Source organism: Cydia amplana, chromosome 4 (assembly GCF_948474715.1).
Source record: "Cydia amplana chromosome 4, ilCydAmpl1.1, whole genome shotgun sequence".
Taxonomy (NCBI): domain Eukaryota; kingdom Metazoa; phylum Arthropoda; class Insecta; order Lepidoptera; family Tortricidae; genus Cydia; species Cydia amplana.
Window position 1 is genome coordinate 10,768,187 of NC_086072.1, and position 27,192 is coordinate 10,795,378.

General features: G+C 39.7%; 2 protein-coding genes across 4 annotated transcripts in view; one reads left to right on the plus strand and one right to left on the minus strand.

Moving 5' to 3' along the window:
* Positions 1-8,590, minus strand: part of LOC134663259 (potential E3 ubiquitin-protein ligase ariadne-2) — a 295,209-nt gene extending 286,619 nt beyond the window's left edge. The window contains exons 1-9 of one of the 2 annotated variants that reach the window (XM_063519670.1): positions 8,529-8,590; positions 8,125-8,432; positions 7,767-8,013; positions 6,628-6,803; positions 5,974-6,159; positions 4,884-5,069; positions 4,106-4,222; positions 2,810-2,962; positions 1,690-2,027 (exon numbers count right to left, since the gene is read on the minus strand). In XM_063519670.1, coding sequence (XP_063375740.1) covers positions 1,857-2,027; positions 2,810-2,962; positions 4,106-4,222; positions 4,884-5,069; positions 5,974-6,159; positions 6,628-6,803; positions 7,767-8,013; positions 8,125-8,346 — 1,458 coding nt within the window. In that variant the 5' untranslated portion in view covers positions 8,347-8,432; positions 8,529-8,590 and the 3' untranslated portion in view covers positions 1,690-1,856. Of the gene's footprint in view, positions 1-1,689; positions 2,028-2,809; positions 2,963-4,105; positions 4,223-4,883; positions 5,070-5,973; positions 6,160-6,627; positions 6,804-7,766; positions 8,014-8,124 lie in introns of those variants that run through there. The other variant, XM_063519669.1, reaches the window with a different exon arrangement.
* Positions 8,591-8,999: 409 nt separating this feature from the next.
* On the plus strand, positions 9,000-25,430 carry LOC134663253 (ATP-dependent 6-phosphofructokinase). Of its 2 annotated transcripts, none has more exons than XM_063519657.1 (15): positions 9,000-9,152; positions 9,287-9,597; positions 9,983-10,187; positions 11,024-11,178; positions 11,630-11,738; positions 14,095-14,283; positions 17,056-17,199; positions 18,309-18,443; positions 19,097-19,260; positions 19,854-19,995; positions 20,728-20,910; positions 20,992-21,061; positions 21,920-22,144; positions 24,202-24,403; positions 25,289-25,430. In XM_063519657.1, the coding sequence occupies exons 2-15, from the start codon at positions 9,314-9,316 to the stop codon at positions 25,428-25,430; spliced, it is 2,349 nt and encodes a 782-aa protein (XP_063375727.1). In that variant the 5' UTR covers positions 9,000-9,152; positions 9,287-9,313. The 2 variants fall into 2 exon arrangements, with proteins under 2 accessions (XP_063375727.1, XP_063375728.1); XM_063519658.1 differs by lacking the exon at positions 11,630-11,738 and adding an exon at positions 12,291-12,399.
* The last annotated feature ends 1,762 nt before the right edge of the window (positions 25,431-27,192 follow it).

The following is a 27,192-nucleotide window of genomic DNA, read 5'->3' on the forward strand; positions in this document are numbered from 1 at the left end:
AATTTAAATAATCACGATTATTTAGCAGCACAGTGGCGCTAGTGTACACGTTGATGGGCTCTTAAATGGAATTTTTGGGGGCTGCGAATTTCCATGGAGTAATTATGAATGAATTTATTGATGCACGCCATGCACTTTTACGGCTGACGCGGTCACCGTAAGGACGCCTACATCTCCAGGGGTTACACATACGCGGTGCCGATCATTCAAAAAACTGTACACTCTAGTTTTTGTAAGGGTAAAAACGGGACTCTATTACTAAGACTCCTGTGTCCGTCTGTCACCAGGCTGTATTTCATGAACCATGATAGCTAGTCAGTTGAAATTTTCACAGATGAAATGCTTCTGTTGCCGCTATAACAACAAAGACTAAAAAGTACGGAACCCTCGGTGGGCGAGTCAGACTCGTACTTTTCCGATTTTTGAACTACCTCGGACCACCATCACTCACTATCCTCACGTTTCCATTTAAACATACGAAACCCTGCTTTCTACCGGAGTACACTACGTAGAGGTCACAAGGGTTGTATTCTTGTTGTGTGTTCCAAGGTCCGTACTTAGTTCCGAAACATAATAGGTCATTTTTCCATACAAACGTTCTCAACCTCAACGTTCGTTCGGTCGTTTCCTCTGGATTTTGGAATATTTGTTGTATAAAAGTTCAATATTACACCTGTGGCGTGGTTCACTCCGCGATTTCGTCGCTTTGCTATAGGTAGCTAAAAGTACATCCGTTTCACACCAATTTTGGTGGCTAGCCATAACCACGCATGCATAGCCGCGCATCGCCACCTAGCGGCCATATCTGTGATCGTAACAGACGCGTTTTGTTAGAGAGTTTTCTGTACCTAGTACCAGGGATGTTGCGAATATCCGCATCCGCATCCGCAACCGCGGAACTTCCGCATTATTTTCAACATCCGCATAAAATCGATGCGGAGTTTAATGCGGATGCGGATGTGGAACAGGTCGGTACAGGAACGTCTTAGCATCGGCGTAAGTGCTAGACTGCTAGGTAATTTAGTCATTAACCAAAAAACCTATTAGAAATGATCAGTCAAGCGTGAGTGGGACTTAAAATGTACGGAACCCTTGGAACGCGAGTCCGACTCGCACTTGGCCGGTTTTTTGAAATAAAAATTACTAAAATGTAATATTTGACGTTTTTTATGTACCTACCTATCTTGACATCCGCATCCGCATCCGCGGATGTGAGCCTTTAAAAATCCGCATCTGCAAAATGATGATGCATGTCAAAAAATCGGCATCCGCAACATCCCTGCCTAGTACTATTATTTATTCTGTGCCTGTGTCTGTAAAGTTTATATAGCAAACCACCTATGAGTAGTTCGGTTCAATACTAGATAGTCTAGATAGGTCACAGTGGTCGAAGTTTTCATAGAAAGGTCATGGTTTTTAGCCAGTCTCTTTCTGGTTCACTAGACTACAGTGCCTTTAATGACTACCCGAACGCGTCCGAACAATTAAGGCAAATACTGCTGCTGCTACTTGTTACTGATGCCTTTAAATAAAGGCTAGACGCTAGTTCTTTCGAGCGTCGACGTCTAGTCAGCCCTACGGAAAATAGCGTCGCTGCGCAGATTGCGACTAGACGCCGACGCTCGGGAAACGCTAGTGTGTGGTGGCCCTAAGGTTGAATGATTGATGGAGTAACAATAAAAAAAAAACAGATGTTGCCATTTTTTATTATTACTTAAATATTATTGCAAATTCTTGTTTATAAATATACTTTGGCAGAACAAAAAATCTAGCTCTCATAATTAATATACAAAAGTGCTGTTACATAGTTAACTACTAACTTTAAAAAAATGCGTTTCTTCATACTTGAGGTTTACTTATGCTTTACTGCTGGAAGCACTATTTGTATTAAATTCTAGGAAATCTTTGAGTAATGTAGTGCGTCTTTTCTCTGCTATGTCCATTTGATTCTCTAAATCGCCGCGATCTGTCGTCTCTGCCCGTTCTACCTTCCATGATAAGTTTTCAATCTCTGCTTCCAACTGGGCCTGCGAGACACAAACAAATCATCATCAACATCAACCACAATCAAGTTCTTAGTTTAATTTATTTTTGTTAGTTATAATTTGTTGTATGTACATAATATGAAGATATTCTCCACCACAATTAGAAATATATTATTTCACACTCAGTCAAATTAACTTCGTTATTTAAAGGATTTTCAAATTGCCCTCTATATGTATATTGTTGCAGTTGATTTCGTTATCAAATTCTAGGTAGAAATTAAGCGCTTCACACACCTTTCTAAAGCCCTTGCTACACGGTCGCCGACAAGCCTTCAGACCGCGTGGCCTTTGTCCGTCCCGGACCGTGTAGACAGTTGTTTCCAACAAAATTTGACCAAAACTGACAAAGGTCAGGCCAAGGTCAGACGGTTAGAAGGCTTGTCGGCGACCGTGTAGCAAGGGCTTTACTTAATTCAGTAATTGGCGACAGGGACGCAGCTATACGTCAGACACGTATCTGCAACTCATTTCTGCATCCCTGTCGTGAGTTACTGAATCGAGCCAGGCCTGCTAGCATGAGTTGCGTTCTCGCGCGCGACTCCAGACATTTAGCGCGACTTCAAGTATGGACTCGCGCGCTAGAATGCAACTCATGCTAGACCGCCAGGTGTGTGAAGCGCTTTAGGGTGTTGTTAACTTTAAATATGGCGCTGAAGGCTGTAATTTCTTAGAGATCTGTCAAACTGCAAGCAAATTGTAACAAAATTATATTAAATTTACACCTTATCCTTAGTCTAATATGAATATAACAAACTATAGCTTACCTGCTGGTACTCAAATAGTTCTTTTCGAGGTCCAACTTCCATATAATAAGCATAAGGGTATGTATACTGCAAGGTATATCGGCAGCGCTTCAGTAGTCTCGCGGAATCCCACAGGTACTGCCAGTCAATCCAAGTACCCTCCCCAGCCATCACCTAAATACATTAAAATATTTGTGTACTAAAAAAATCTAGGTGTAAACATTTCATAGCACCAAACATTGATTGATGTAAGATGTGTAAGGGCCACCCCACACTATAACGTCTTTTGAGCGTCGGCGTCTAGTCAGCGCTATGAAGTATGGACATAGAGTTGAGTCATAGACGCCAACGCTCGGGAGACGCTAGTGTGAGGTTGCCCTAAGGTCTACGAAAATATCGTACCCCCAAGTTGGACAGCATCTCTGAAGATGGTGAGGCATGGCGCCATTGTGGTCAAGGGATTGTCTGTCAAACGTCAACTTTTGACGACCTACGCGGACCAGAGGACCTACCGCGAACACCACTTCGACCATTTGTCTCCCTATCGCTCGAATATTCGATAAGCGATACTAGCGATAGAGAGAAAGATAACGAAATTTCGATTTTCTATGTTCACGGTAGGTCCTCAGAGTTGCCGTATAACGTACGGAGCCGTACAGCACCTTACACATTAGCTGTCAAATTTAACCGATTCGTTGCGTATTCCATTTTCGAAAACTTTAGGCTGTGGCGGCGAACAATTACTTCATGACAAGACAAGACAAATTATTTATTTGTAAACATAGGTAACAGTGTTGGATAGGTACAAAAAGTATTTGAGAACGCTATGTTTCGCCGGCCGGCATACAAATTTGAAATTAGGTATTCACATACCAATTAAATTACATTATTACATTATATTACATTACACGACAAGCGTGCCTTACGCCATAGAATATGATGGTACGCCTATCGTGTCATACGCCACACGTTAAAAACATTGATGGCACGCCTATCGTGTCATACGCCACACGTTAAAAACATTGATGACACGCCTGTCGGGCCATCCGCACCGAAACGGTTAAAGCACGAATTTGTTTCTACCTTACACATCTAAAACAATCAATGAATTTTGGTAGTTTCGTTCGTGCAGCGCGTGTTCAGTACGCAATCCTTTAAATGCGTAGTAAGTAAGTAAGTAATCATTTATTGTCAGATTGTGCGTGTCAGTTTACAGATATTACAATATTATTAGATTGGTGAGCGTCACAATCAACCGGTTTACGGTATACAATTTCCGTAATTATTAAGATCATCTAATGGTTTTCTTAGTGTTACCTTTTGATTAATACGGCTTTTGAGACTTGCTAAAGTCTGCTCCTCAAGTTTCAGAGATCGTGCGTGATTTTCCCATCTTTCATAATAATGCAAATACTTTTTGAGAGCCTCGCGTGCCTGGAATAAGAAAAATAAAATCAGATGAGTAATAGTACTAAAAGCAGAAAATTTTATGACAGAATAATAGTGATGACTTTGGTTCTTTTATGGTGTTAAAAATATGGAAAATGTGGATAATAAAATATCAATATTATTTACTTAGCCACTAGACTATAGTTAGTAGGTACATTGTCCAATATAGCATTAAATAATAAAGCATAGGGTGTAAATGCAAAAGGAATGTTCATGCTTTATTCTATATCAGTCCATGCTGTGTTTTTGTTTAGTTTTAATTGCCTCACTCTTAACTTGTCCGATCCCGCGACCCGAAAACTAATTTTGTCGTTGTCTCCCAGTATGGCTCACATTTGAGCCGTGGGAGTTGAAATTTTGAATATCGTGGGAAATCTGGAAAATTTATTTACGGCTCCTATTTGAGCCCTTGGGATATGACAGGTTAATTTGATGGCTCGTCTACACAGTGGCCCATGAAGAGCGTTTAAAACGCCTGAATATTGGCGATTATGTAGACACAAGCATGATCATCGGCACGCATTCCCGATTATTCACGATTATAGGAAATTATGGCCAACCACAGACGCTCATCATGGCTAATTGTGTAGACGAAGTTGAAGTAGTCATCAATATATTTGTCTATATTAACTATTAATATTTTTACCTGTGCATGTTGATTGTCATTGGTTAAATTAGGGTCTTCCTTATAACGACTGCACTCGTAGTATTCAGAGCCGTGCGTTTTCCAGTCACCCAGGCACACCCAACAAAAGTCGTGTCTACAAGCTCCGCACTGCATGTGATTGCAACCTCCATTTTTCTCTATGCATATTTGGCATTTAGGACAATCCTGGAACAAGAGATAATGTTTTGACAATGGCCGTTGATAATAGAAATATTGCTTTGCTACATCGAATAAATAAAATTATACTATCAAATGTGACATTATCTATGAAAAGGGACCTTATTGTGGATGGCGCTTACGCCATTATTGACGATGCTCCGATATAAATACAATGCCGCGCGACGCTGTGCGGCGTAAGCGCCATCGACAATAAGGTCCCTTTTCATAGATAATGCCCCAAATATTTTCAGTTGTGTTATTTTAACATTGGCTACTGGACTGGAGGGATTGGTCAATTTTACATTAGTTTATAATGTATATGTAGTATAAATCTGCGCTAAAAAGTAGGCCTTAGAATTAAACTACCGCATCACATTTCTTGGTCTTGATGGACACAGTATTTGCGTTCAACCAAACGTACAAACGGCTTCGAGCGGCCACTCGTCAAGTCGTCACCGAGCGTTTTCCAAAAAAAGTGTACATTTCATTCATGTCTTCAAAATATTGACTTCTTGGGCTCATTTTACTCAGAATCATTTGTACATTCACGCCTCATACATAAAAAAATGTGTCCAAAAATTTCCTTTCCTGATCGTCACATTCTTGTATGACATTTTTTTATTTGTATGAACGTGACGCACTGGAAAAAAAATTTTTCATACAAAATTTTGGGACACATTTTTTCATGTATGAGGCGTGAATGTACAAATGATTCTGAGTAAAATCAGCCCAAGAAGTCAATATTTTGAAGACATGAATGAAACGTACACTTTTTTTGGAAAACGCTCCACCACGCCGGTCACATGGGTCCAGTTCGCGGCCTAAACGCGCCATGGCTTGTAAACATTTTGTAAGTAAATAAGTATAAAATAGTTATTGCACAAACTATAAGCAATGTTGGCATAGGTACCTTAGTGTGCGCACTGATGTAGTTGGCCGTCTCGGAGTCGTCCGCGCACTTGGTGAGCCAGCGGCGGATGGTGGCGCAGTCGGTGGGCGCGTGGTGCGGCGCGCCGCACGAGAAGCACGTGAGCAGCTCGCAGCCCGAGCACTCCACCCGGCGCGCGCCCGTCCGCACCCACGCTTGGAATATCCACTACAAACAGATTATGCAGTGATGATGTAATACGCCCTTTTACACTGGTCTTGGAACTTGTTGACGTACATTTTTAACTGTTAGTGTTAACACGCGTATTTAGGATGATCAATAGTATTAACTGGGTAAACAGGGTTTTATTGTATTAGATAGCTTGGGGCCTTACTGGTCCAGAGTTGCAGAGGACAGAGTACAGTGGAGAAGGTACGGCACATATTGTAGTTTGAAAAAAAAAAATTATAGACTTAAGAACAGTTGTACCCAAGGATCGGAAATAAATGGCTATATATAAATAGATGTAGCTACATAACTAAAAAATAGGGTTAATCAGGATTTACCCGACCCCTTGTCTATGTAGTTCTGTATAGACCTTATATAGAAATTACATTAAAAACAAGCCAAATATGCTAAAAACAGTATACATGATATTAGATTGAACTGCAGAAGCAATTTGCAAGATGTTCTTACCTGACAATTTGGACCTGGGCAAAATCTAAGTTGTGGATGTGATTTAACATGATCTTTGAACATAAACTGCTGGTAGCGTTCTCGTAGCGCCGGTTTTGCCACATGCGACAACACAAAGTCCTCTGGAGCTCTCACTTCACAGTCCTGGGCCATGCACTGAATTGTGTTTGACACACCTGTAACATTAACATTTAATGGATTAGATCAATAATAGTATTGCATAGGGATTGGCAAAAGGCGGCTCTTAGGAACTACAATTGTGGTTCTGCAAGACACCTAAAAAATAACACTAAAAGGACAGAGTTCTGAAACCATTTTTTGCGGCTCTTTTAGATTCCTAAAAATAATGAGTTCTACTGTGTTTGGCTCTTCTCGTCAAAAGTTTGTCAACCCCTGGGATAGCATAATCAGGTGGAAGGGTAACAAATTAATCTAGGATTGAAGCTTGGTCAGAAGTGATGAAAGTGCGATTAATGCCAGAATTTGTTCTTGTAGGCAAAAGCCTTGTATGTAAAAAATTACATCACAATATCAGACATCTCGGCTCCATTATACTGCTTACCCCTTATAGAACATGTACACCCAGCTGCAAGTGCATGGACACTTTAGAAATGAATTTCAGTCATAAATTACCAAATAATATTAATAGATGTAAGTACTTATACATAAACACTAAACAAATTGCATATACACTAAACATCTTACTTTACACTCCACCAAATGCACTTCATTTTTAGCACCTAATTGAGTAACTTTATTTTAAGTAAATATTGGTTATTGTTTGCTAATAATGTGGTCACAGGTGTCAATATCACCGTTTACACTCTGATTAAATAATAATGTAAGATGCATTTAATATTACTATGACATAGATAGGTAAACAAATTCGACATGATGTAAATACATCATGTGTATTTCATTTATAGACCAAATACCCCCTGTGATTTCAATACAAGTAGTTTGCTCAAGGTGGGGGGTCTACCTATCTAAACAATGCTAATAATCTTGTCACTCTTATCAGTTACAATGAGTCATAAAAACTATTAAGTCCCTTTGTCATTTACTATAATAAAGTCAAAAAGGTTGTTTTTCACAGATGTTTTAGCTAAGAATTTGGGTATAAAAAAAAATAGGCTTGCCTTGCATAATTTGTACTTCAAAGTGCATAGCCCAGCATTCATTGCAGAAGTAATGTCCGCAAGCAAGAGCACTGTACTTGGTCAGGGCTGGGGTGTTGGCACAGACTGCACAGGACATCCTGCTGGAGCCTGCTTGGACAGAGGGGACCCGAGGCTTCACCCGGCTGTACACTAGCACTTCATTAGCATTATTTTTATACTTAGCTATAATCTCTTGAGCATTCCATTCATATGCATGTAACATAACCTGAAAAACAATCACAAAAACATGAACTTGACTATGAAAATCTGTACTTTGTAATTTTTTAGTAAATGGTTTAAGATTTAAGTTGCAGTTATTGAAAACAGTGATACAAACCTTTGCCAGCGAAGGTGTTATTTGTAGGCTGTTGCTGAGCAATTCAATCGATTCGTTTAACAATTTTTCTACTTCTTCTACCTTGTGACAGGAAAATAAAAAATATTCGGGATCAGCCTTACTACGGTCCACCGCTTCCATATCACAATCGTCTTGTCCTCCGTAGTAATCGTAGTCGTCCCCATCGTTATCCGAGTATTCCATATCAGATTCCGCAGACATTTTGGAGAAATGTAGAAAGGATGGGATCGAAACGAATGGATATAGGTTGGGTGGATATCAAGACGATATTAACATATTGTGATACACTGAAAATTTTAACATTTTAAATAAATATATAATATCCTACACAGCCAATTATGTCAGTGTAAATGACTAGATTGCGACATTTAAGTTGGCCTTACTTGTTTATTTCAGGAAAAAATCTATCGTTTATTTACTACTGTTTTCTACTAAAAACTTAAGCAGTGTTTCCATAGCGAACCGAAACTATCTACTATATAAAGAATATCTACATTTTTTACACATGATAAGCTTCCAATTTCCGATTATTCCTTTTTACAACATTCTCCGAGTTAGTTTTTTCTTATATTTTAAGGACGAAATACGAAAGTAAATTACTTAACTATAAATAAATAATAATACAATAAAATAGAAGAAAACTTAAATATTACATGCAACACTAATAATGATACCAAGTTAAAAAATATTCTTGTTGCAGGGTAAAATTCCGAACAGCTTGTAAATCTTTTAAACGGTGATTAGGTGATATCGACTTAACATTCAAATCAATTTGGTGTACAAGGAATATTTGAATAATAAATACATATTTATTGATATACATATTTGTAATGAGATTGGTTGTAAGGAATTTCTGAAAACCTTATCGATAATGACGATAATATCGATAGTAGCACCACTAGCATTTTGTTGTCAAGTCAAACTTCAAACTTGTCATTCAAAGGTCACCTTGGTGAAGTTCATCTCTGACAGATTCAAATTCAAAAAGATTTTGTAATACAGGTTTGGTGCGTAAATTCTCAAAGAAACAAGAGCTAAAAACTTTAGAGAACATTGGCATGTCCATTGTTTAATTCATACAGTGAAAATTTTAGACTATCTTGTGTATCTTCAGTGATAATTGAGTATGTGTGTATTTTAGGTGTCGGGGGATATTTAACCCTTCAGGATGGATGTGACGGCAACGCAAAGGTTTATTGAGAGAGGGTCCCATAAAGGGAAGGGGCTCGCAGTATTTACGAGCGGAGGTGACTCCCAGGGCATGAATGCTGCGGTGCGGTCAGTGGTTCGAATGGGTATTTACTTGGGATGCAAAGTATACTTCATTCGCGAAGGTTACCAGGGCATGGTGGACGGAGGAGACAACATTGAGGAAGCTAACTGGTCTTCTGTGAGCTCCATTATTCATAAAGGAGGCACCATTATTGGTTCAGCCCGATGCATGGATTTCATGTAAGTGTTGTTATACTTGTTATTGTTAGAAAAATTGATGAATCATCTCTATTTATTTACTAACAAATTACAAATCCGACAAAATAATTATTTGAACATTTTTAGTTACTGTTATTTCACAATAATAAATTTTAAGTTATGTCAGTATGTTTCATCATGGTTGATGCATTTTATTTCAGGAAGATGTAATCATATATTTACAAGCACTTAATACTATTATAAAATACTGTGTTTTAAAACATTCTCAATTTGAATATGAAATTAAAGAAATTCAGTATTTTTATGGAATTAATTCTATTTAACCCTGCAACCTTCATCTTACCTAACCCATTAATCCACCTAACCATTTTTATCCAAAATATTTTATAAAGATATTTAATTTCAGCAAAAGAGAGGGTCGTCTGAAAGCAGCATACAACCTTGTTACTCGAGGCATTACAAATCTGGTGGTCATTGGAGGTGACGGATCTCTGACTGGAGCTAACCTCTTCCGTCAGGAGTGGTCGAGCCTTCTTGATGAACTGCTGGAAAATAATAAGATCACCAAAGATCAGAGAGAAAAATACAAATTCTTGCACATTGCGGGAATGGTAAGTTATTGTGTAATCCTTGTTTTTATGCCCCAATTACATGTCCCAATGACAGTTTGCTTGCCTTAATGCTTCCAACCATCTGTAATTTTGTACAAAATTGGAATAATGTTAGCCATTTAGTTAAAAATTAAGTCATTTTGTTAAAAGAGCTTGTCATTTTAGTAATTTAACAAATATTAAGTCATTTTGTTAAAAGCACTAGCAGGATAGCCTTTAAAAAATTGCCCCCAAAGCTTTGAGTTTGTCAGATGATGGCTTGTGAGGAGAAAAGAAAATACTTCATACAAATTTTTAACACTCTACTGCCTCCTGGAACCTCACGGCATGCATTTAACTCAAAAAATTATTTAATTTAAATTTAATTTAATTACTTAGCCAAGAGTGTTGCAACACTCTTGGGTAAAGGATGAAATTAAAAGTTTTGCATATAAGTATGTATGTATGTATAAAGTCATAGTCTAATAAAACATGGTCTTCTCTTCCCAGAGTGACACAAGCCTACGCCACAATAACATTGCCACTTTATATAGCGCTATCGCATATTGTCATATAGCGCTGTCGCATGATGACGTAGGCTTGTGTCAGTCACGTGGTCAAGGTCAAGTCGGAAGAGAGTACCAGGCGGAGTATATTATTATACCATGTATAAAGTCTTTATTGTACAAAACACAAATTTATGGCACAGGATAGGCAGTACAAAGGCGAACTTATCCCTTTAAGGGATTTCTTCCAGGTAACCTTTGAGTAGATGAGAATTGATGAAGAACGGTAGACAAATATAGCACTGAGCACAATAAGTAAGTATGAATGTATAAGTATGGGTTTTTTTAAAGGTTGGTTCCATTGACAATGATTTCTGTGGTACGGACATGACCATAGGCACGGACTCAGCTCTGCACCGAATTATCGAGGCTATTGATGCCATCGTGAGCACGGCATACTCGCATCAAAGAACTTTCATCATGGAGGTCATGGGTAGACACTGCGGGTAGGTAACAATAGTTTTAATTCTCATTTGTAAGTACCTACATTGTATTTTATTGATGTCTATGTTATCTGTTTTGTATAGGATGTGTTTTTAATCAAAAATTTATATAAAAAAACTATTAAATTGCATTTACATTAATTGCGACAAAACCTAATTCACGCGACACCCGTGAACGATGTTCCAGACTGCCTTGCCGAGATTCCTCTGTTGCGCTCGGCATTTTGAACACTTTCTACTGTACTGTACTGTACTGACATGTCGAGATTGTCGAGTCCATAATATATTGCCGTGCAACTCAATATTCAAAAGTTTGCTGCGCATAATGTGGATGTACTTTTACAGTTTCTTAACTCTAATTTACTAACTATAAATAGTCATATACATCACCACAACGCTAAGTAAGCTTGCATCAAAAATGGAAACGGAATCTAAAAACGAATTGTCCGTCCAGATATCTTGCTGTGGTAACGGGATTAGCGTCTGAAGCGGACTTTGTGTTTATCCCCGAGTCGCCTCCATCAGTTGACTGGAGCGCTAAACTATGTGATAAGTTAGAACAGGCAAGCTTATACATTTATATGCGCCTTGCCCCCTGCACCCGTTGATTTTTTCCATCTGCATTCATGGATGAATCATATAAATGCCATTCTATAACTGGTACTTGTTTAGTTTTCTTGCAGTTTACACGAGCCTCTGTACGGACGCTACTTATACCTTTATATGCGAGGAACCAGCGCCCCTCAATTGGCATAAAAAGTTATGTGAAAAGATTATCCAGGCAAGGATTCAATCTGTTATTTATGTGGGAGCAGGATCACTATCCATTTCCTCTATTAATTCACTTCATTGAGGCTGCTAGTATACTGACATTACGGAGCGCGGAAACTCGGTGTAACGATGCGAATTTCTTTTAAAGAATTTGGCCACGGTCTCACGATCCGTAGCGTTAGTGTGCTAGAGGTCTAAATTCAGTTGGCAGGCTTCACTGGCGTTTTGTTTTGACCCAACCTAAGGTGGTGTGTAACTCTGACTGTAGGTACTTATTATACTGATAATTTTATGTGCAAGATGGGTTCCGCTTGCATGACCAACCCCCGGGCCGCTTGTTACAGTTACCTGGCCCTCGTGGCCGCTCTGGCGAGCGAGGCAGATCAAGTATTCATTCCCGAGGACCCTGTTCCCAATAATTGGGTTGAAAAGCTTTGCAAACGATTGGCTCAGGTACGCAGCTTAATTGAGTGGCTCTGTGCCATTGACGTATAGGTATCTCAGGACTGGCCTTACGGGCAATAAGAATGGAGCATGAATGGGGCCAGTACAGCGGTGTGACACCGCTACAACGCGAATGATTGATGAGTTCGCATCACGCGCGCGATTGGTCGTAACTAGTTGCGTTATAGTTAGACTGCACGATTGGCTCGAATTAGTGAGTGACATCGCTGAACTAGTACCATTTTTAGGGTTCCGTACCCAAAGGGTAAAAAACGGGACCCTATTACTAAGACTTCGCTATCCGTCCGGCCGTCCGTCTGTCACCAGGCTGTATCTCATGAACCGCGATAGCTAGACAGTTGAAATGTTGACAAATGATGTATCTCTGTTGCCGCTATAACAACAAATACTAAAAATAATAAAATAAATATTTAAGGGGGGCTCCCATACAATAAACACGATTTTTTTGCTCTATTTTTTGTTGATGGTGCGGAACCCTCCGTGCGCGAGTCCGACTCGTACTTGGCCGGTTTTTAATGCCCGTAAGGCACGTCCTGAGATATACGTCAATGCTCTGTGCACATATAACACGCAATCACAGTAGGTATTACGCAAATAATATAACGTAAATGTCCCAGTGTCTGACGCTGCCAATAGTTGGCATCCTCAATCTTAACTCCTAGTAAAACATTTCGCAGACTGTCAACTTGGTTGGTATTAGGCTTTCAATCACTAGGACTTTTACTTTATTTTTGCTTTATTAGGCGCTGCGAATCACGCAATTCAATACAGTTATTTTAAGGTACCTACCAACTCACTTGACTCGTGATATCATTCCTAATCGATCCAATTTAGCCAATTGAAAAGAGATATTTTCAGTTGTCCCATTTGACTGTTTAGCCACGACGACTTGTAAATTTGCTGAATTCGTTAATGCGATTTGACTGCGACCAGTAAAGTTCGGTGACTTTTACCCCGTTTGTCTTTGATTGTGTGTTGTTTGTCAACCTCTTATGTTCTTGTGAACCTAGTTCGTTCCTTACAGTTAGTCTCAATCACTTGTAGCATGTCTTATCGAAAGGTGTAGGTAATACCATTACATTTCACACATTTGTTGCCTTGCATCCCAAAGGATCGTATAATTGTCGTCCTATTTGAAATTAAATTTGCATTTGCAGTTCACCCTGAATCCTAGCATATTATATGTTGACTTACCAAACTATAGTTAAGTAATATTCCTATTTAGATAGTCTTTACAGCCCTAATATTAGCATTGCAAGAATACAGAAAGAGTCACATAGTTGCATCGATTAGTGCGCTCAGCGCTACGTGACCTCTACCATGTATTCCCTACAATGCAGACTTTGCCATAAAAAGTTCCGAAGCTATGACCTTCATATGTCTTGCATCAGTTGCATCCGTTTTGAACGCGCTTAATATAAATTTAATGTGATGTGGGTTAATATTATCCACTGGGATGGCATGTCTTATAACTGTTTTGCATCTAATAAACTATGATAAACTATGGATGTGCTTAGAAATGCAAGGAATTTTATACTTAAATTAAAGTGGGCCTAACATGGTACGATTTAACTGAATGTATGTACCTTCTTAATTGAAATTACTTTGTTTATTTTTAGATGATTGGTCGAATGACGTACCTACTTTACCATTTCAATCTCTAAAACAACGTCTGTGAAATAGGAAAGGAAATCGGGCCAGCGGTTAAACATCATCATAGTGGCGGAGGGAGCCATCGACCGCGAGGGCAAACCCATCACCGCCGAACTCGTGAAGAAAGTGGTCGTGGACAACCTGCAGCAAGACACGCGCATCACCGTGCTGGGTCACGTGCAGCGCGGAGGCTCGCCTTCGGCGTTCGACAGGATTCTGGTAGGAACAAATTCTTAACTTAAACCACCTTAAACTATAAATTGATAGAAGCGCCTGGCGTATCCGTTGGCTCGTTGGGTGGACGACATCCGGAAGATTGCAGGTCACTTCTGGATGAGATTAGCTCAGGACCGGGACAAATGGCGCACTAGAAGAGAGGCCTATGCTCAGCAGTGGGCGATAAAGGGCTGATATGATGATGATGATGACACTATAAATTACGCCGTGGTAGGTATATACGTTACGTGGTAGGTAGACGCATCAGCGTAGATACCCCACCATCTAAAGGCCAAACGTTCCCGTCTACTTACAGCGTATTTAAGGAGACACGTCGTCGAGTTTTGATACCTACGTGTGCGTGTGTGTGATACATTACGTAATTTTTTTTTCGTATGGCGTTTTGTGTTACTCTACTTCAGATATTTACAGTTTTTAAGTACTGTACCGCTTCTATGGTTAAGGTGGTCAAATCTTCAACTTGCCCTTGGTACATTACGTTATAAGCACACGAGATACACATTCTAATATGATACCTATCATATCTAGTGACTCTGTTCCTAAAACCACGTGAATGCTAAAGCACGATGTCTCAAATAAATGCGTTTTAACCAATGATTCTTTGATTGTATTAGATAATGATTAGATATGTAAAGTCTAAAATTCTGACACATATCATAATCAAAGATTCATTGGTTTCAACAATAATACAACCCGCCGTTTATTTACCTCTATTTGATCTGATACGATCATTGTGTTTGATAAACATAATAGGTATTGTTTTCTTTTATCAAGGTATGTAAAGTACAGACTTGTGAAAATGGCGAGGAAAAGTCAAGTTAGGTAACATGGTTTATTTAGAATGTGTTAGAGAGTCTAGAAATTAAATTCACTTAGTTGATGGGTCCAGCCGGCCTTAAAAGTTGCGAATCTTTTATCCACTTAAATGAAACGTCCTATTTCTATACGTAGGTACCTACTTGTAATTTCAGTTTGTGTCCGAACTGTGTGGTCAATGATTGATCATCAAAATTAAATATCATCAGACATTATCTTTTTGTTCTCTGGTCACGCGATAACCTGACAACCTCGCTTTTGTCTTCTAAACATGGCACTCATGGTAGGTGAATGTACGATAGTGTTTGCCTAAATCGCTAACGGTAGTTTGTACGCGACAAAACGACGACCTACGCGTCCACAATATAACGGCATTTCTTAATTCCTACGTATTTTTTAACAGAGCCTAACGGCAATAATAGTAGGTATTCTCATATTGGACAGGTTTTCAATTGCACATATTAGGTAATTGAGGTATATTATGTGCAATGGTTTATGTGTCATTATTAAAGTCTATAGGTATTATATAAAACACAAATTAAGAGTGGATATCATTATCTTTTTAAACTATAGAGGTAGGTTACTGACACCGCACCCACCCAAGCGATGTTCCACAAGCCAAATTATCTTGACAATTGATACCTAAATAACTATGTACATTAAGTATATTAATCATTTGATAGCTGCGGGTTCGGGGTAATCCCCGATTGTGATCCAAAACATGCGTTTACGTTACTAGCCGCATAGATGTTCTATAGAAGTGTCTCAAAACTATATAGATACTTAAATTAAGTCTATTGAAATCTGGTTCAATGTAGTCAAGAAGATGTAGGCGACTAGGTATTGAATCAATACCTAGTCGCCTACATCTTCTACAAGATCATGCGTTTTTACCAATCTTCGCGTTACATGAATAAGATCGCTCTATATCCCGTCCAAAAAGCGCTCAACTTACGAACATAATGTTACAATATCGAATGGCACTTCTCCTGTTTAAAGTGGGTACCGGAATGCGGACAGCGTAATTGGCCCGCGTATTACGATCAGGGATCGGAACCGGTTTTTTGCAAAAACTTAGAAATAACCATATTTTTCGAATTATTTTATACTCGAAATGTAGGACCCAGTTGTGTTTTTAGGTTACAACTTCGTATTATTAGATTGCCCAATTAGAAATGAAGTAATTAGCAAAGAACGAAAAAATACCGTTTCCGTTCCCATACAAAAAATACCGGTATCCGATCCCTGATTATCGTAATTTACGATAATTGGACGCCGTTTCATGAAATGGCGCGCAACTAATTTAGCCGGGATCGACTTTACAAGTGAAAGCAAATTCTGTAGGTACATTTCACTGTAATTTAATGGCCTAATAATTCTGTAGGAACGGACAAGACTTATGGTACCTACTGCCACATTGTAGTATTATATTAGGTACTTATTTATGCGAAAGTAACTCTAGTCTAGTCTGTATGTCGAATACCTACATTATACGATCAACTATGTATCTACTTAGTACATAGTAAACTGATTTTGATGAAAATATACATGTAAAAAACTTAAGCCCTATGAATAAACATAGAGGCTGTTTTATTTCGGAAACTTACCCCCTGGGGTGATTTGACCCATCCCGGATCCCACGCGGTTGGAACTTGTAGGTTCAACTAGTCAAGTTAAATTAACACTATTTAAAAATAATAATAATTATGTAGGATGGTATTTCAATTTGAATATGTAACATTTTATCTGTGTCTGAACCACGTTAAATATATAGTAGGTTATAAAATATATAGTGTTAAATATATATAGGTAGGTTTAACTTCGACCGTACCCAATTTCATTGCGCCAGCAGTTACGCTACTTATTTTATATTACTTCACGAACTTCGTATAGGTAGTACATAATTCGCCTCAAGGCAAATATTTTTTTACGCTCTAGGGTTGCCGCATGGGAGCTGAAGCAGTGATGGCGCTCATGGAGGCCACCCCGGAAACCGAACCGTGCGTGGTGACCCTGGACGGCAACCAGGCTGTGCGCCTCCCCCTCATGGAGTGCGTGCGACGCACTAAAGCGGTCGCTCAGGTAACCACTAACCAGAATGAAAATACCAGTCATTGGCACCTAGTTTTATAGAATTCACCATTGCAGTCACCCTCTTGAGTACGCGATATGCGACTGCAAAAAAGTTACCTTTAAGGCGGTCTTGCTAACAACGGAGTTTATGGTAATAAATAGGTACCTTCTTGTATTAGGTTGGTGTGATGGTGGTGGTGGTGTGTGATAGCATTTCTTTTACACATTAAATATTATCTTTTAGAACTGTGAGGATGACAGCTGCCGCTGACATATTTAACGATCGGGCGTAGTGGTGCAACCTCCCCTTAAATGAACACAATATTTATCAATTTATTTAAGAATTAATGGCGTTTGTCTTCATCTGTCATTTTCACTTATGTACTAATTGAGCCGTCGGGCTAGCACATGATTGGCGCGACAGTATCTCGCCCGCGAGATAGACTACCCGTCTTTTTCTATCTTAATATTAATTAAAGAGGGACGGGTAGTCTATCTCGCGGGCGATGTACTGTGTCGCATGTGCTAGGCCTGCTGGAATCACAAAACGGGACGCATATTCTCTGCCCAACAACATAGAGAAAACGAGAGCAATCGATTGGTGGAAGTTCGTCAAAGGACAAGAACACTCGAAAGCTCTAATCAAAGGGTTCAACAGCAAAACTGCTAAGGAGCTTCTAGGGCTCAAAAGACACAAAACTTGCGCGGTGACTAGAATTTTGACTGGACACTGCAAGTTGAACAAACACATGTTCCAAATAGGGAAAAAACAAGATGCGACATGCAGGTTCTGCCAGGAGTCAGAGGAGACTGCTATGCACATTCTCTGTTCCTGCAGACCACTAATGTCCAAAAGAAGTACCTAACTAGGGCGACACATACTGGAACCCTATGAGGTACAGAGCATTGCGGCCCAAAGAATCTGGAATTTCCTGGATTCAACGGGCATTAGTAGTGAACTTTAAAGGGCCGTCACAATAGATCACAGCTTGGTCGAAGTGGCATCCAAAGGCCCACAACACCCCCAATAATAATAAATAGGCCTGCTGGTAAAGTTATATGAATAAGGGGGTAAAACTATTACTTTAGTTAGACACTTTAATAATGGTATCTTGCAGGCCATGGCAGACAAGAACTGGGACTTGGCGGTTCAGCTGCGTGGCCGCAGCTTCGCTCGCAACCTGGAGACCTACAAGATGCTGACGCGCCTGAAGCCTCCCAAGGAGGCCTTTGATGCCGACGGGAAACCTTCCGTGCGTGATATTTTATACCATTACAGAATAACAAATCTCGGTAACATGTATTGGGGCTGATTGGGGTAACTTCGGAAGCGGGATTTCAAAATCGCTTATATTTTGATATAAGGGGTCGTTCATTAATTACATCCACAGACAAGACATCCTCTAGACTGAGCATAGTAGCGCTACCCCATCTGCCACAAATATACGGTAGTTTTACTCCATTTCGAGTCAAAGTGTTTTTGTGTGACGTCCGTGTCTTTGAACGGACCAATCACGGCACGGGACTCGCTCACCTCGTCCCCCGCACCCCAGTATTTTTGGCAGCATCAGTTTCATGAAATAATTGCTCTAAACTCCGTCTAGAGGATTCCTAGTCTATGATTACATCACATAAAATTTAGATTTTTTAGAATATATATTTGTTATTAGCTATGTAGTGAATCAACCATATTAAAAAATTGACTTCACTGTTCAATGCTGTACCAAACTTAAATCGTGAATTCGACCGAAGAGTTCGACCACGTTATCGCATGCCAAGATTTGCGTAAAATATGGCGCGGCCATACATTGTCACTGTCAGAAGTGCAAACTGCGAACAAGCGTGGCTGACACTTGTGACCTAATATGTCTAGGCAAGTTTTTTAAGCGTTATATAAATTGTTAAGGAGGGCTACACACTGGCAGTCATGCACGTGGGCGCGCCCGCGTGCGGCATGAACGCGGCCGTGCGCTCGTTCGTGCGCAACTGCATCTACCGCGGCGACACCGTGCTCGGCATACACGACGGCGTCGAGGGCTTCATCAGCGGCAACATCGTCAAGATGGACTGGTAACTACACATAACGTTACTTATATTAATTGTTAAGGAGGGCTACACACTGGCAGTCATGCTCGCGGGCGCGCCCGCGTGCGGTATGGATCCCCTATTTTTTACTATTGCGGTCTAAAAGCCGTTACACATTACCGCACCGTTCAAGGAGCACCATAAGTGAGAGCGAGAAAAATATATCTCTTTCTCGCTCACACTTATGGGTGCGGCGCACCAAGGTCGCGGTGCTGTGGGATAGTGTGACACGGCTTTAAAAGTTGCGTCTGTGTCAGTCAGTCAGACCGTCTGTTGGTCTGATTATATTACAAGATCAAACACGAGCTTCCATTTCGTTCTACTCCAAGAGAACTGTCATATTAAAGTAGACTGCGCTTTCGCCTCCAAAAAATCGAAAATATCTAACTCCAAAAGTAGCTTAATTTTTCCTGAATGACAACATTTAGAAAGGGACAGAGGTCTCCCACGTGCATCTCGCTCGACAAGTTATCCTTCTTCCTCCTTACCAAGCAAAATTAAACTTCAGCTTACTACATTTAGCTGACTTTTTTAACAATATTTGCTCCCCTTGTATGAAAACTCACTCACTCACTCAGGTCGGACGTAACGGGCTGGGTGGGGCAGGGCGGCGCGTTCCTGGGCACTAAACGCACGCTTCCCGGGGACAAGAAGGCAGAGATGGCCGCTCGCATCAAGCAGTTCAACATCCAGGGCTTATTGATCATCGGCGGATTTGAGGTACGCACGACTAACCATTCATATGTACAGTCAGCTGCAGAGATAACTGATGCATATAATTTTTATTTTACAAGCAGAAACGACTGCGACCGATGCTATTAAGCTTAGAATAAATTTCAAAGTGGAAAAATTACTGTCTTGGGTGAGACTTGATGAGCTCACGGCCTCTGGATCGATATTCCAGCGCTCTGCCATCTGAGCCACCAAGACCTCATCCATAGCCAGCAAATCTTTCCACCATATTATGGGTCTAGGGGACCCTTAGCGACATCTACCGTAAGAGCGTTACACTTCTTAAACGGCTACCGGAGTTCCAAGTCATATTATAGTCATTTTTTAGATTTATTCTAAGCTTGATGCATATAAATTTGTTTGCATGGGGGTTAACTATATGCAGCTGACTGTACAATTGTACATGCATGTCTTTGTAGATTTAGGAGGGATTCAATATTAAATTTCATTCCTTATGCTTACCTACATATTATTATCAGGAAGACAGATAAATGTTTTGATATAGCCATTGCTTGTAAGTAATGTTTTGGTTCTGGTAACCTTTATATTACAGGTTTGTTTTAAACAAAGCTATGTATGTTTATAATTAAAAATACTCAGTGAAAAAAGTTTGCCAGAATCATAATTTTTTGGAGTACCTCCTTGTGTCGTCTTATTACGTACAGTCAGCAAAAGTATTTGAATGTATGTACATTAACCTAAATGTATAACTATTTACAGGCGTACCAAGCAGGCTTGGAGTTATACGAATCCCGTCACCAATTCGCCGAATTCAACATCCCCCTAGTGGTGATCCCATCAACCATCAGCAACAACGTACCCGGCACTGACTTCTCACTAGGAGCTGATACAGCCCTCAACGAGATCACTGAGATCTGCGACCGCATCCGTCAATCCGCACAGGTGATATTGAACCTTATTTATACTAGCATAAGGTCTACTATTTCAGTGTTTGACTTTAACGTTTGTTTATTTATTTCACAGGGTACGAAACGTCGTGTGTTCGTCATTGAAACCATGGGCGGATATTGCGGCTATTTAGCTACCTTAGCAGGTAATGCATTACTTCATAATAAATCCAATAACTTTGAATAAAATCCGTAATTATAGCATTAGTGTGGCTACCACCAGATTGGCACTGACATAAACGCTATGGAGAACGTATCTTATTTTCTATGCATCTCGCTAGTACTCGCATAAACGTTAATGTAAGTATATGTCAGTTTTGACACTGTAAGTGACTCATGGTACGGGTATTCGCTATGTGCACGACTGGTGCTGCCCTCATTTTGTCGGACTTTCTACGTTAAATCTTATGGAATAAAATTAGTTCAAGCGGCTGCCGCTAGTACTAATGTCGGACATTCCATAAGATTACCTGTGTTTGTGACGATCAGCGCCACTTCCACCGACTTCGCACCTTCCCAATAGGTACTCATAAACGCCTGTCATGTCTAACAACCCCTTGATAATCGTTTGTCCTTACCTTATCTATCATTTTGAGATTTGAGTTTGTTAGAAAGGGACAAAAAACAAGTTTTATAAATAAGGGGGTTAATCTTTGGGCTTTTTCTAAAATAAATATCGAAAACTCGATTCGTTCAAATCTGGACATACTTGGGCTCTATTCTACTCAGAATCGACAGCACTCTCCATCCTACCATTAAAAAAAGATGTCCCAAAATGTCCATTCCATTACGTCACGTTTTTAGTATGAGAAAAAATTCCACTTGTATCTAACGTGACGTAGTGGAATGTACAATTTTCATACATAATTTTGGGACAAATTTTTTTATCATCAGGATTGAATATGCCAGTGATTCTGAGTTGGAAGAACCCAAAAACACCAGGATCTGGGAGAATCGGGTTTTCAATATTTATTTTAGAAAACGCCCCTTTACGATACTTTTAGGCCTGGCCGGTGGCGCCGACGCTGCCTATATCTACGAAGAAAAATTCTCCATCAAGGACTTGCAGCAAGACGTGTACCACATGGCGTCTAAAATGACGGGCGGCATTCAGCGCGGGCTCATTCTGCGTAACGAGAAGGCTAACGACAATTATAACACTGACTTTATCTACCGGCTGTATTCGGAAGAGGGCAAGGGATTGTTCACTGCTAGGAGCAATGTGTTGGGTAAGACCTGAACTATTAATATATAGCTGTTTGTTAACCAGAAAGATACATTTCAGGTGAAACTAATTAGTGTAAGGCGTGCAAGCTAAAATAAGGCTACAGTATAGTGATAAATGACAGTAAGTACCTCTGGCACAGAATAAATAATAGTACTAAGTACAGAAGACTCTCTAACAAAACGCGTCTGTTACGATCAGCACAGATATGGCCGCTAGGTGGCGACAGCGCCACGCGCGGCTTATGGCTTTCCCCAAAATTGGGGCCGAACGGATGTACTTTTAGCTACCTGTAGCAAGGCGACGAAATCGCGAAGTGAGACACGCCTGCCTCTGGCACCTAAGAAATTATTGTAATTTTTGATTATGTATTGATTATCAAATCTATCTTTACAAATGATTGCTTGTTCCTACTACTATAGTTAGTCAAACCAATTTGTCAGTAGATAAAAACATTAAAAACTCTACTGATCCTTTTCTTTTGAGTGCTAGTACTAGTGTGAGACAAAGATAGTATGATTCTCTCTATGTATGTTTGAAACTGGTTTGAAATGAGACAGTCCTTTGACAAACTATAAAAGTAAGCGATGCCTTTGTAGCGTTTATTGTCACATTTTTTCGGTTGTCGTTCTTTTATTCGTTAACAACGAAAAAATAAACAAACAATAAAACTTACCAATTACAAAAAGCTATAGATAAAAATTTGGCCGAGATCGCCGTCAACGGACAAAGTGCCCAGCAGGCTGGCCGTATTTCCTCGCTAAATGGGGATGGCCGGTCGAAATATTTAGCAGATGGCGCCATCATAGCTTGCGCTGTCCCTAGAATTGTGTCAAATTCTTGTTAGGGTTCCGTAGCCAATTGGCAAAAAACGGAACCCTTATAGATTCGTCATGTCTGTCTGTCTGTCTGTCCGTCCGTCCGTATGTCACAGCCACTTTTCTCCGAAACTATAAGAACTATACTGTTGAAACTTGGTAAGTAGATGTATTCTGTGAACCGCATTAAGATTTTCATACAAATTTAGAAAAAAAAAAAAACAATACATTTTGGGGGTTCCCCATACTTAGAACTGAAACTAAAAAAAAAATTTTCATCAAACCCATACGTGTGGGGTATCTATGGATAGGTCTTCAAAAATGATATTGAGGTTTCTAATATCATTTTTTTCTAAACTGAATAGTTTGCGCGAGAGACACTTCCAAAGTGGTAAAATGTGTCCCCCCCCCCTGTAACTTCTAAAATAAGAGAATGATAAAACTAAAAAAAATATATCATGTACATTACCATGTAAACTTCCACCGAAAATTGGTTTGAACGAGATCTAGTAAGTAGTTTTTTTTTATACGTCATAAATCGCCTAAATACGGAACCCTTCATGGGCGAGTCCGACCGCACTTGGCCGCTTTTTTTTATGCCCTGGATGCCAGCCCTTTAAGCCAAATCTCATAGAAAAAGGGGCAAGCCATGATGGCGCCATCTATGCTAACCAGTTGCCAACCCCATTATGCACCTTTATGTCGTGCGTAGACGACAAAGTAAAATCATCTATTGCGACCCTTATTGACCTAGCAATAAAGTCCAAAATCTGCCATACAAACTGCCAGCCTTGCCGGCGCGCTCCCGCCCGGCGTGCCTCGCGCCCCCGACCGGCCCGAATAAAAATTTCTTTAGTCTTGAATAAATACGGGAAAATAACCTAAAATATTGGATGTTTCTATATGTATATTTTCCTCGCAATCGAAGTGAAAAGCAGAGTGTACAACAAGGGCATAAATGTCCATTTTTACCCTCGTCTACTATTTTTTAAAATATTTTACTATTATTAAAAATTGCCTCGGGTAAAATTGGGTCACTTTATGCCCTTGTTTTACAATCTACTATTGTTCTCTAAGGCCCACTTGCACCATTCCACTAACCCAGGGTTAACCGGCTAAACATGAATTTACCATGGATACCAGTACAATTTGACACTACGTTAACGGTTTAACCGCTTAACCACGGGTTAGTGGGATGGTGCAAGTGGGCCTAAGCAAACTTTCGTATCCGCACCACAACCAGGTCACATGCAGCAAGGCGGCTCCCCGACGCCGTTCGACCGCAACATGGGCACCAAGATGGCCGCCAAGTGCCTGCACTGGCTGGTGGAGACGCTGCAGCGCGGGCCCGCCACCGGCGCCGACACCGCCTGCCTGCTCGGCGTCGTCAAGCGACAGTACAAGTTCACGCCACTCGAGGATCTCAAGGCCCAGACCAACTTTGCGTAAGCACAGAATAAATAGTACTAGGTACAGAAGACTCTCTAACAAAACGCGTCTGTTACCATCAGCACAGATATGGCCGCTAGGTGGCGACAGCGCCACGCGCGGCTTAGCTAGCCACCAAAATTGGTGTGGAACGGATGTACTTTTAGCTACCTGTAGCAAAGCTACGAAATCACGGAGTGAGCCACGCCTGGCGTAAGTATCAAATGTCCGGGGCCTATTTCATGACGCTCATAGTTGACGCCTGACACTGACAATTTGCTATCCATTTCCAGGTCGATAAGTAAAAATAATAGGGTCATTATTGCGTTAGTTTCCGTCCATGCTCTAGTTTTTGTCCACTTGACAGATTAGCAAATAATATATTTGATTTTTAATTTTCTACTTCCGAAATATCATTTTTATGTAGATAGATATATTGTTTTGACATTAAGGATTGCAATACGCACAAATTTGTGCAGCAATGTAGGCTTATATTCAAATTTCCTCTAGTGGACGAAAACTAACGCACCTACCCTACCTAGCGTCAATATTTTGTTTTTGGACCAGCAATTTACGGCAAATTGTGAATGTCATGTGAAAATTGTCACCGTGGTGAAACAAGAGCCTGGCAACTTTTACCTATCTGTGCTACAATGTGAACCCTACTAACAAAAAATAACTATCTGCAACTGATTTTAAACCTTGTTGCAATTATGTAAGGTTTACAAATGATCACTGTAGACTTTGCCTGGTGTAAAACTGTCCAGTCGAAATTAAATCTTATGTCATTGTCATAAAGATATAAAGTAGTTCTTCGCATTTTGGCCAAATGTTTGTTTGACTCTATTTCGCTATTGAGAGGCAAAGTGAAACATCGATTTCAATTGTTTCCTTGTTTTCAGGCAAAGAATACCAAAGCAGCAATGGTGGATGAAACTGCGTCCCCTGCTCCGTATCTTGGCGAAGCACGACTCCACCTACGAAGAAGAAGGAATGTACATGACCGTTGAACAAGGAGAGATTGACTCAGAAAATGTCATTTAATTTAATTTTATCTCAGTGGGATTCGTAATTCGAATTTTAAAGTCTAGAACTTAGTATAAGGCCTGTAAGGCCTGAGTGGACGCTCGAAGCGGAGCGTTCGGCGGGGCGTGCAGCGTGGCGTCGGGCTCACAAGTAATTTGAGCAGCGTGTAATAAGGCCGCTCCTTTACGTTTGCATTTGTTTAACATGCACGCCGCACGCCCCGCCCCGCTGCACGCCCAACTTGAGCGTCCACTCAGGCCTTACACTTAGCTGCCATTGCTACACCAATACTAACAGCTTTACATGTAGGTAGATGTTAAACTGTAGCAGACACACAGTGATTAGTTTGTGATGATTTATTTATTTCAATGAGATTCACTAGCAGTTAATAGATCAATTTTACGGAAGACACTAGTTAATAAGGGTGCAGTATAAAATCACCTACGAATAAAACGGGTTGAATTTCATTAAGATGATTTTTACCAAAAAATGGTATACCAATTTTATTTTAAGTCTAAGTACAAATGTTAACTTTTATTACCTACACTTTAATCAGTAAACACAGCGTAATCGTAATGGTTAATAATTAAAAATAGTTAATGAGACATTACCTATAGTTCGTTTTTTTAGCATTAGAAAGAACTCGCAAGAAGGTAAGCGATCTTGACATGTCTTTTAATTGAAAAACGCTAATCAAAAACTATTACTTATGAAAGCAGAAGAATATAAATGATCGTATTAGATTCATAATTGTTACATATTTGCCGTAACTTATTTTTAAAATGTGTTATTCAATTAAAAGACACATCAAGATTGTTTACCTTATTTCTAATGCTAAAAAAACGAACTATAGACAATGTTGAGCTGTGAATTCAAACTTTACAAATATGAGGGCTGTGGAGGGACCGCGTATGTTGCCGTTAATTTTGTTGACTATTTATTACTAGCGCAATTTATTTATTAAACTGTTTAATTTTGATAGAGTCCAATGTTATAATTATGCATGTGAATCTATCAAAGTTATCGAACCATTTGATTATAAGTATCCATTTTGTAATTTTAATATTGATAAATCACAACTAATCAAATATAATATCGATGTTTAATCGAGCGTAGTTACTAAGGTTTTAATGTGTAATAGAAAATATATATTGAAATTAAGTTTGCTAACAGTATTTTTTGAAATTGTGAGACGTAATGTATGTTCGTCGATGAATCGTTACTATTGTTAGAGATTATTTATTCTAGCAGCTTATAAAATCAGAATAACAGCAAATTCGTGATGAACGAATATAAATGTTGTTAAATTATGTTACATTTTATAATAAATGTATTTGGCTCTCATTCTTCTTATCCTTTTGCTCAACTAGTCCTACTCAACAATCTTACATCAACAGATATCGTTTATTATACAGGGAGCTATACCGTGCTGGGAAAAGCAGGACACGGCATGAAGAATAGTTCGGATCAAACTGCATTTGGACTGATACTCGGATGAGCGTTTTCCAAAAAAAGTGTACATTTCATTAATGTCTTCAAAATATTGACTTCTTGGGCTCATTTTACTCAGAATCATTTGTACATTCACGCCTCATACATGAAAAAATGTGTCCCAAAATTTTGTATGAATTTTTTTTTTCCAGTGCGTCAAGTTCATACAAAACAAGAAATGTTTCATACAAGAATGTGAAGATCTGGAAAGGAAATCTTTGCACACATTTTTTTATGTATGAGGCGTGAATGTACAAATGATTCTGAGTAAAATGAGCCCAAGAAGTCA

Bases quoted from the DNA above. Each gene is read 5' to 3' on its own strand.
- LOC134663253 (XM_063519657.1), top strand. From the start codon at position 9,314: ATGGATGTGACGGCAACGCAAAGGTTTATTGAGAGAGGGTCCCATAAA. The intron at 9,598-9,982 runs GTAAGTGTTGTT...ATTTAATTTCAG, and splicing joins GCCCGATGCATGGATTTCAT to CAAAAGAGAGGGTCGTCTGA. The intron at 14,284-17,055 runs GTAGGAACAAAT...TTTACGCTCTAG, and splicing joins CGGCGTTCGACAGGATTCTG to GGTTGCCGCATGGGAGCTGA.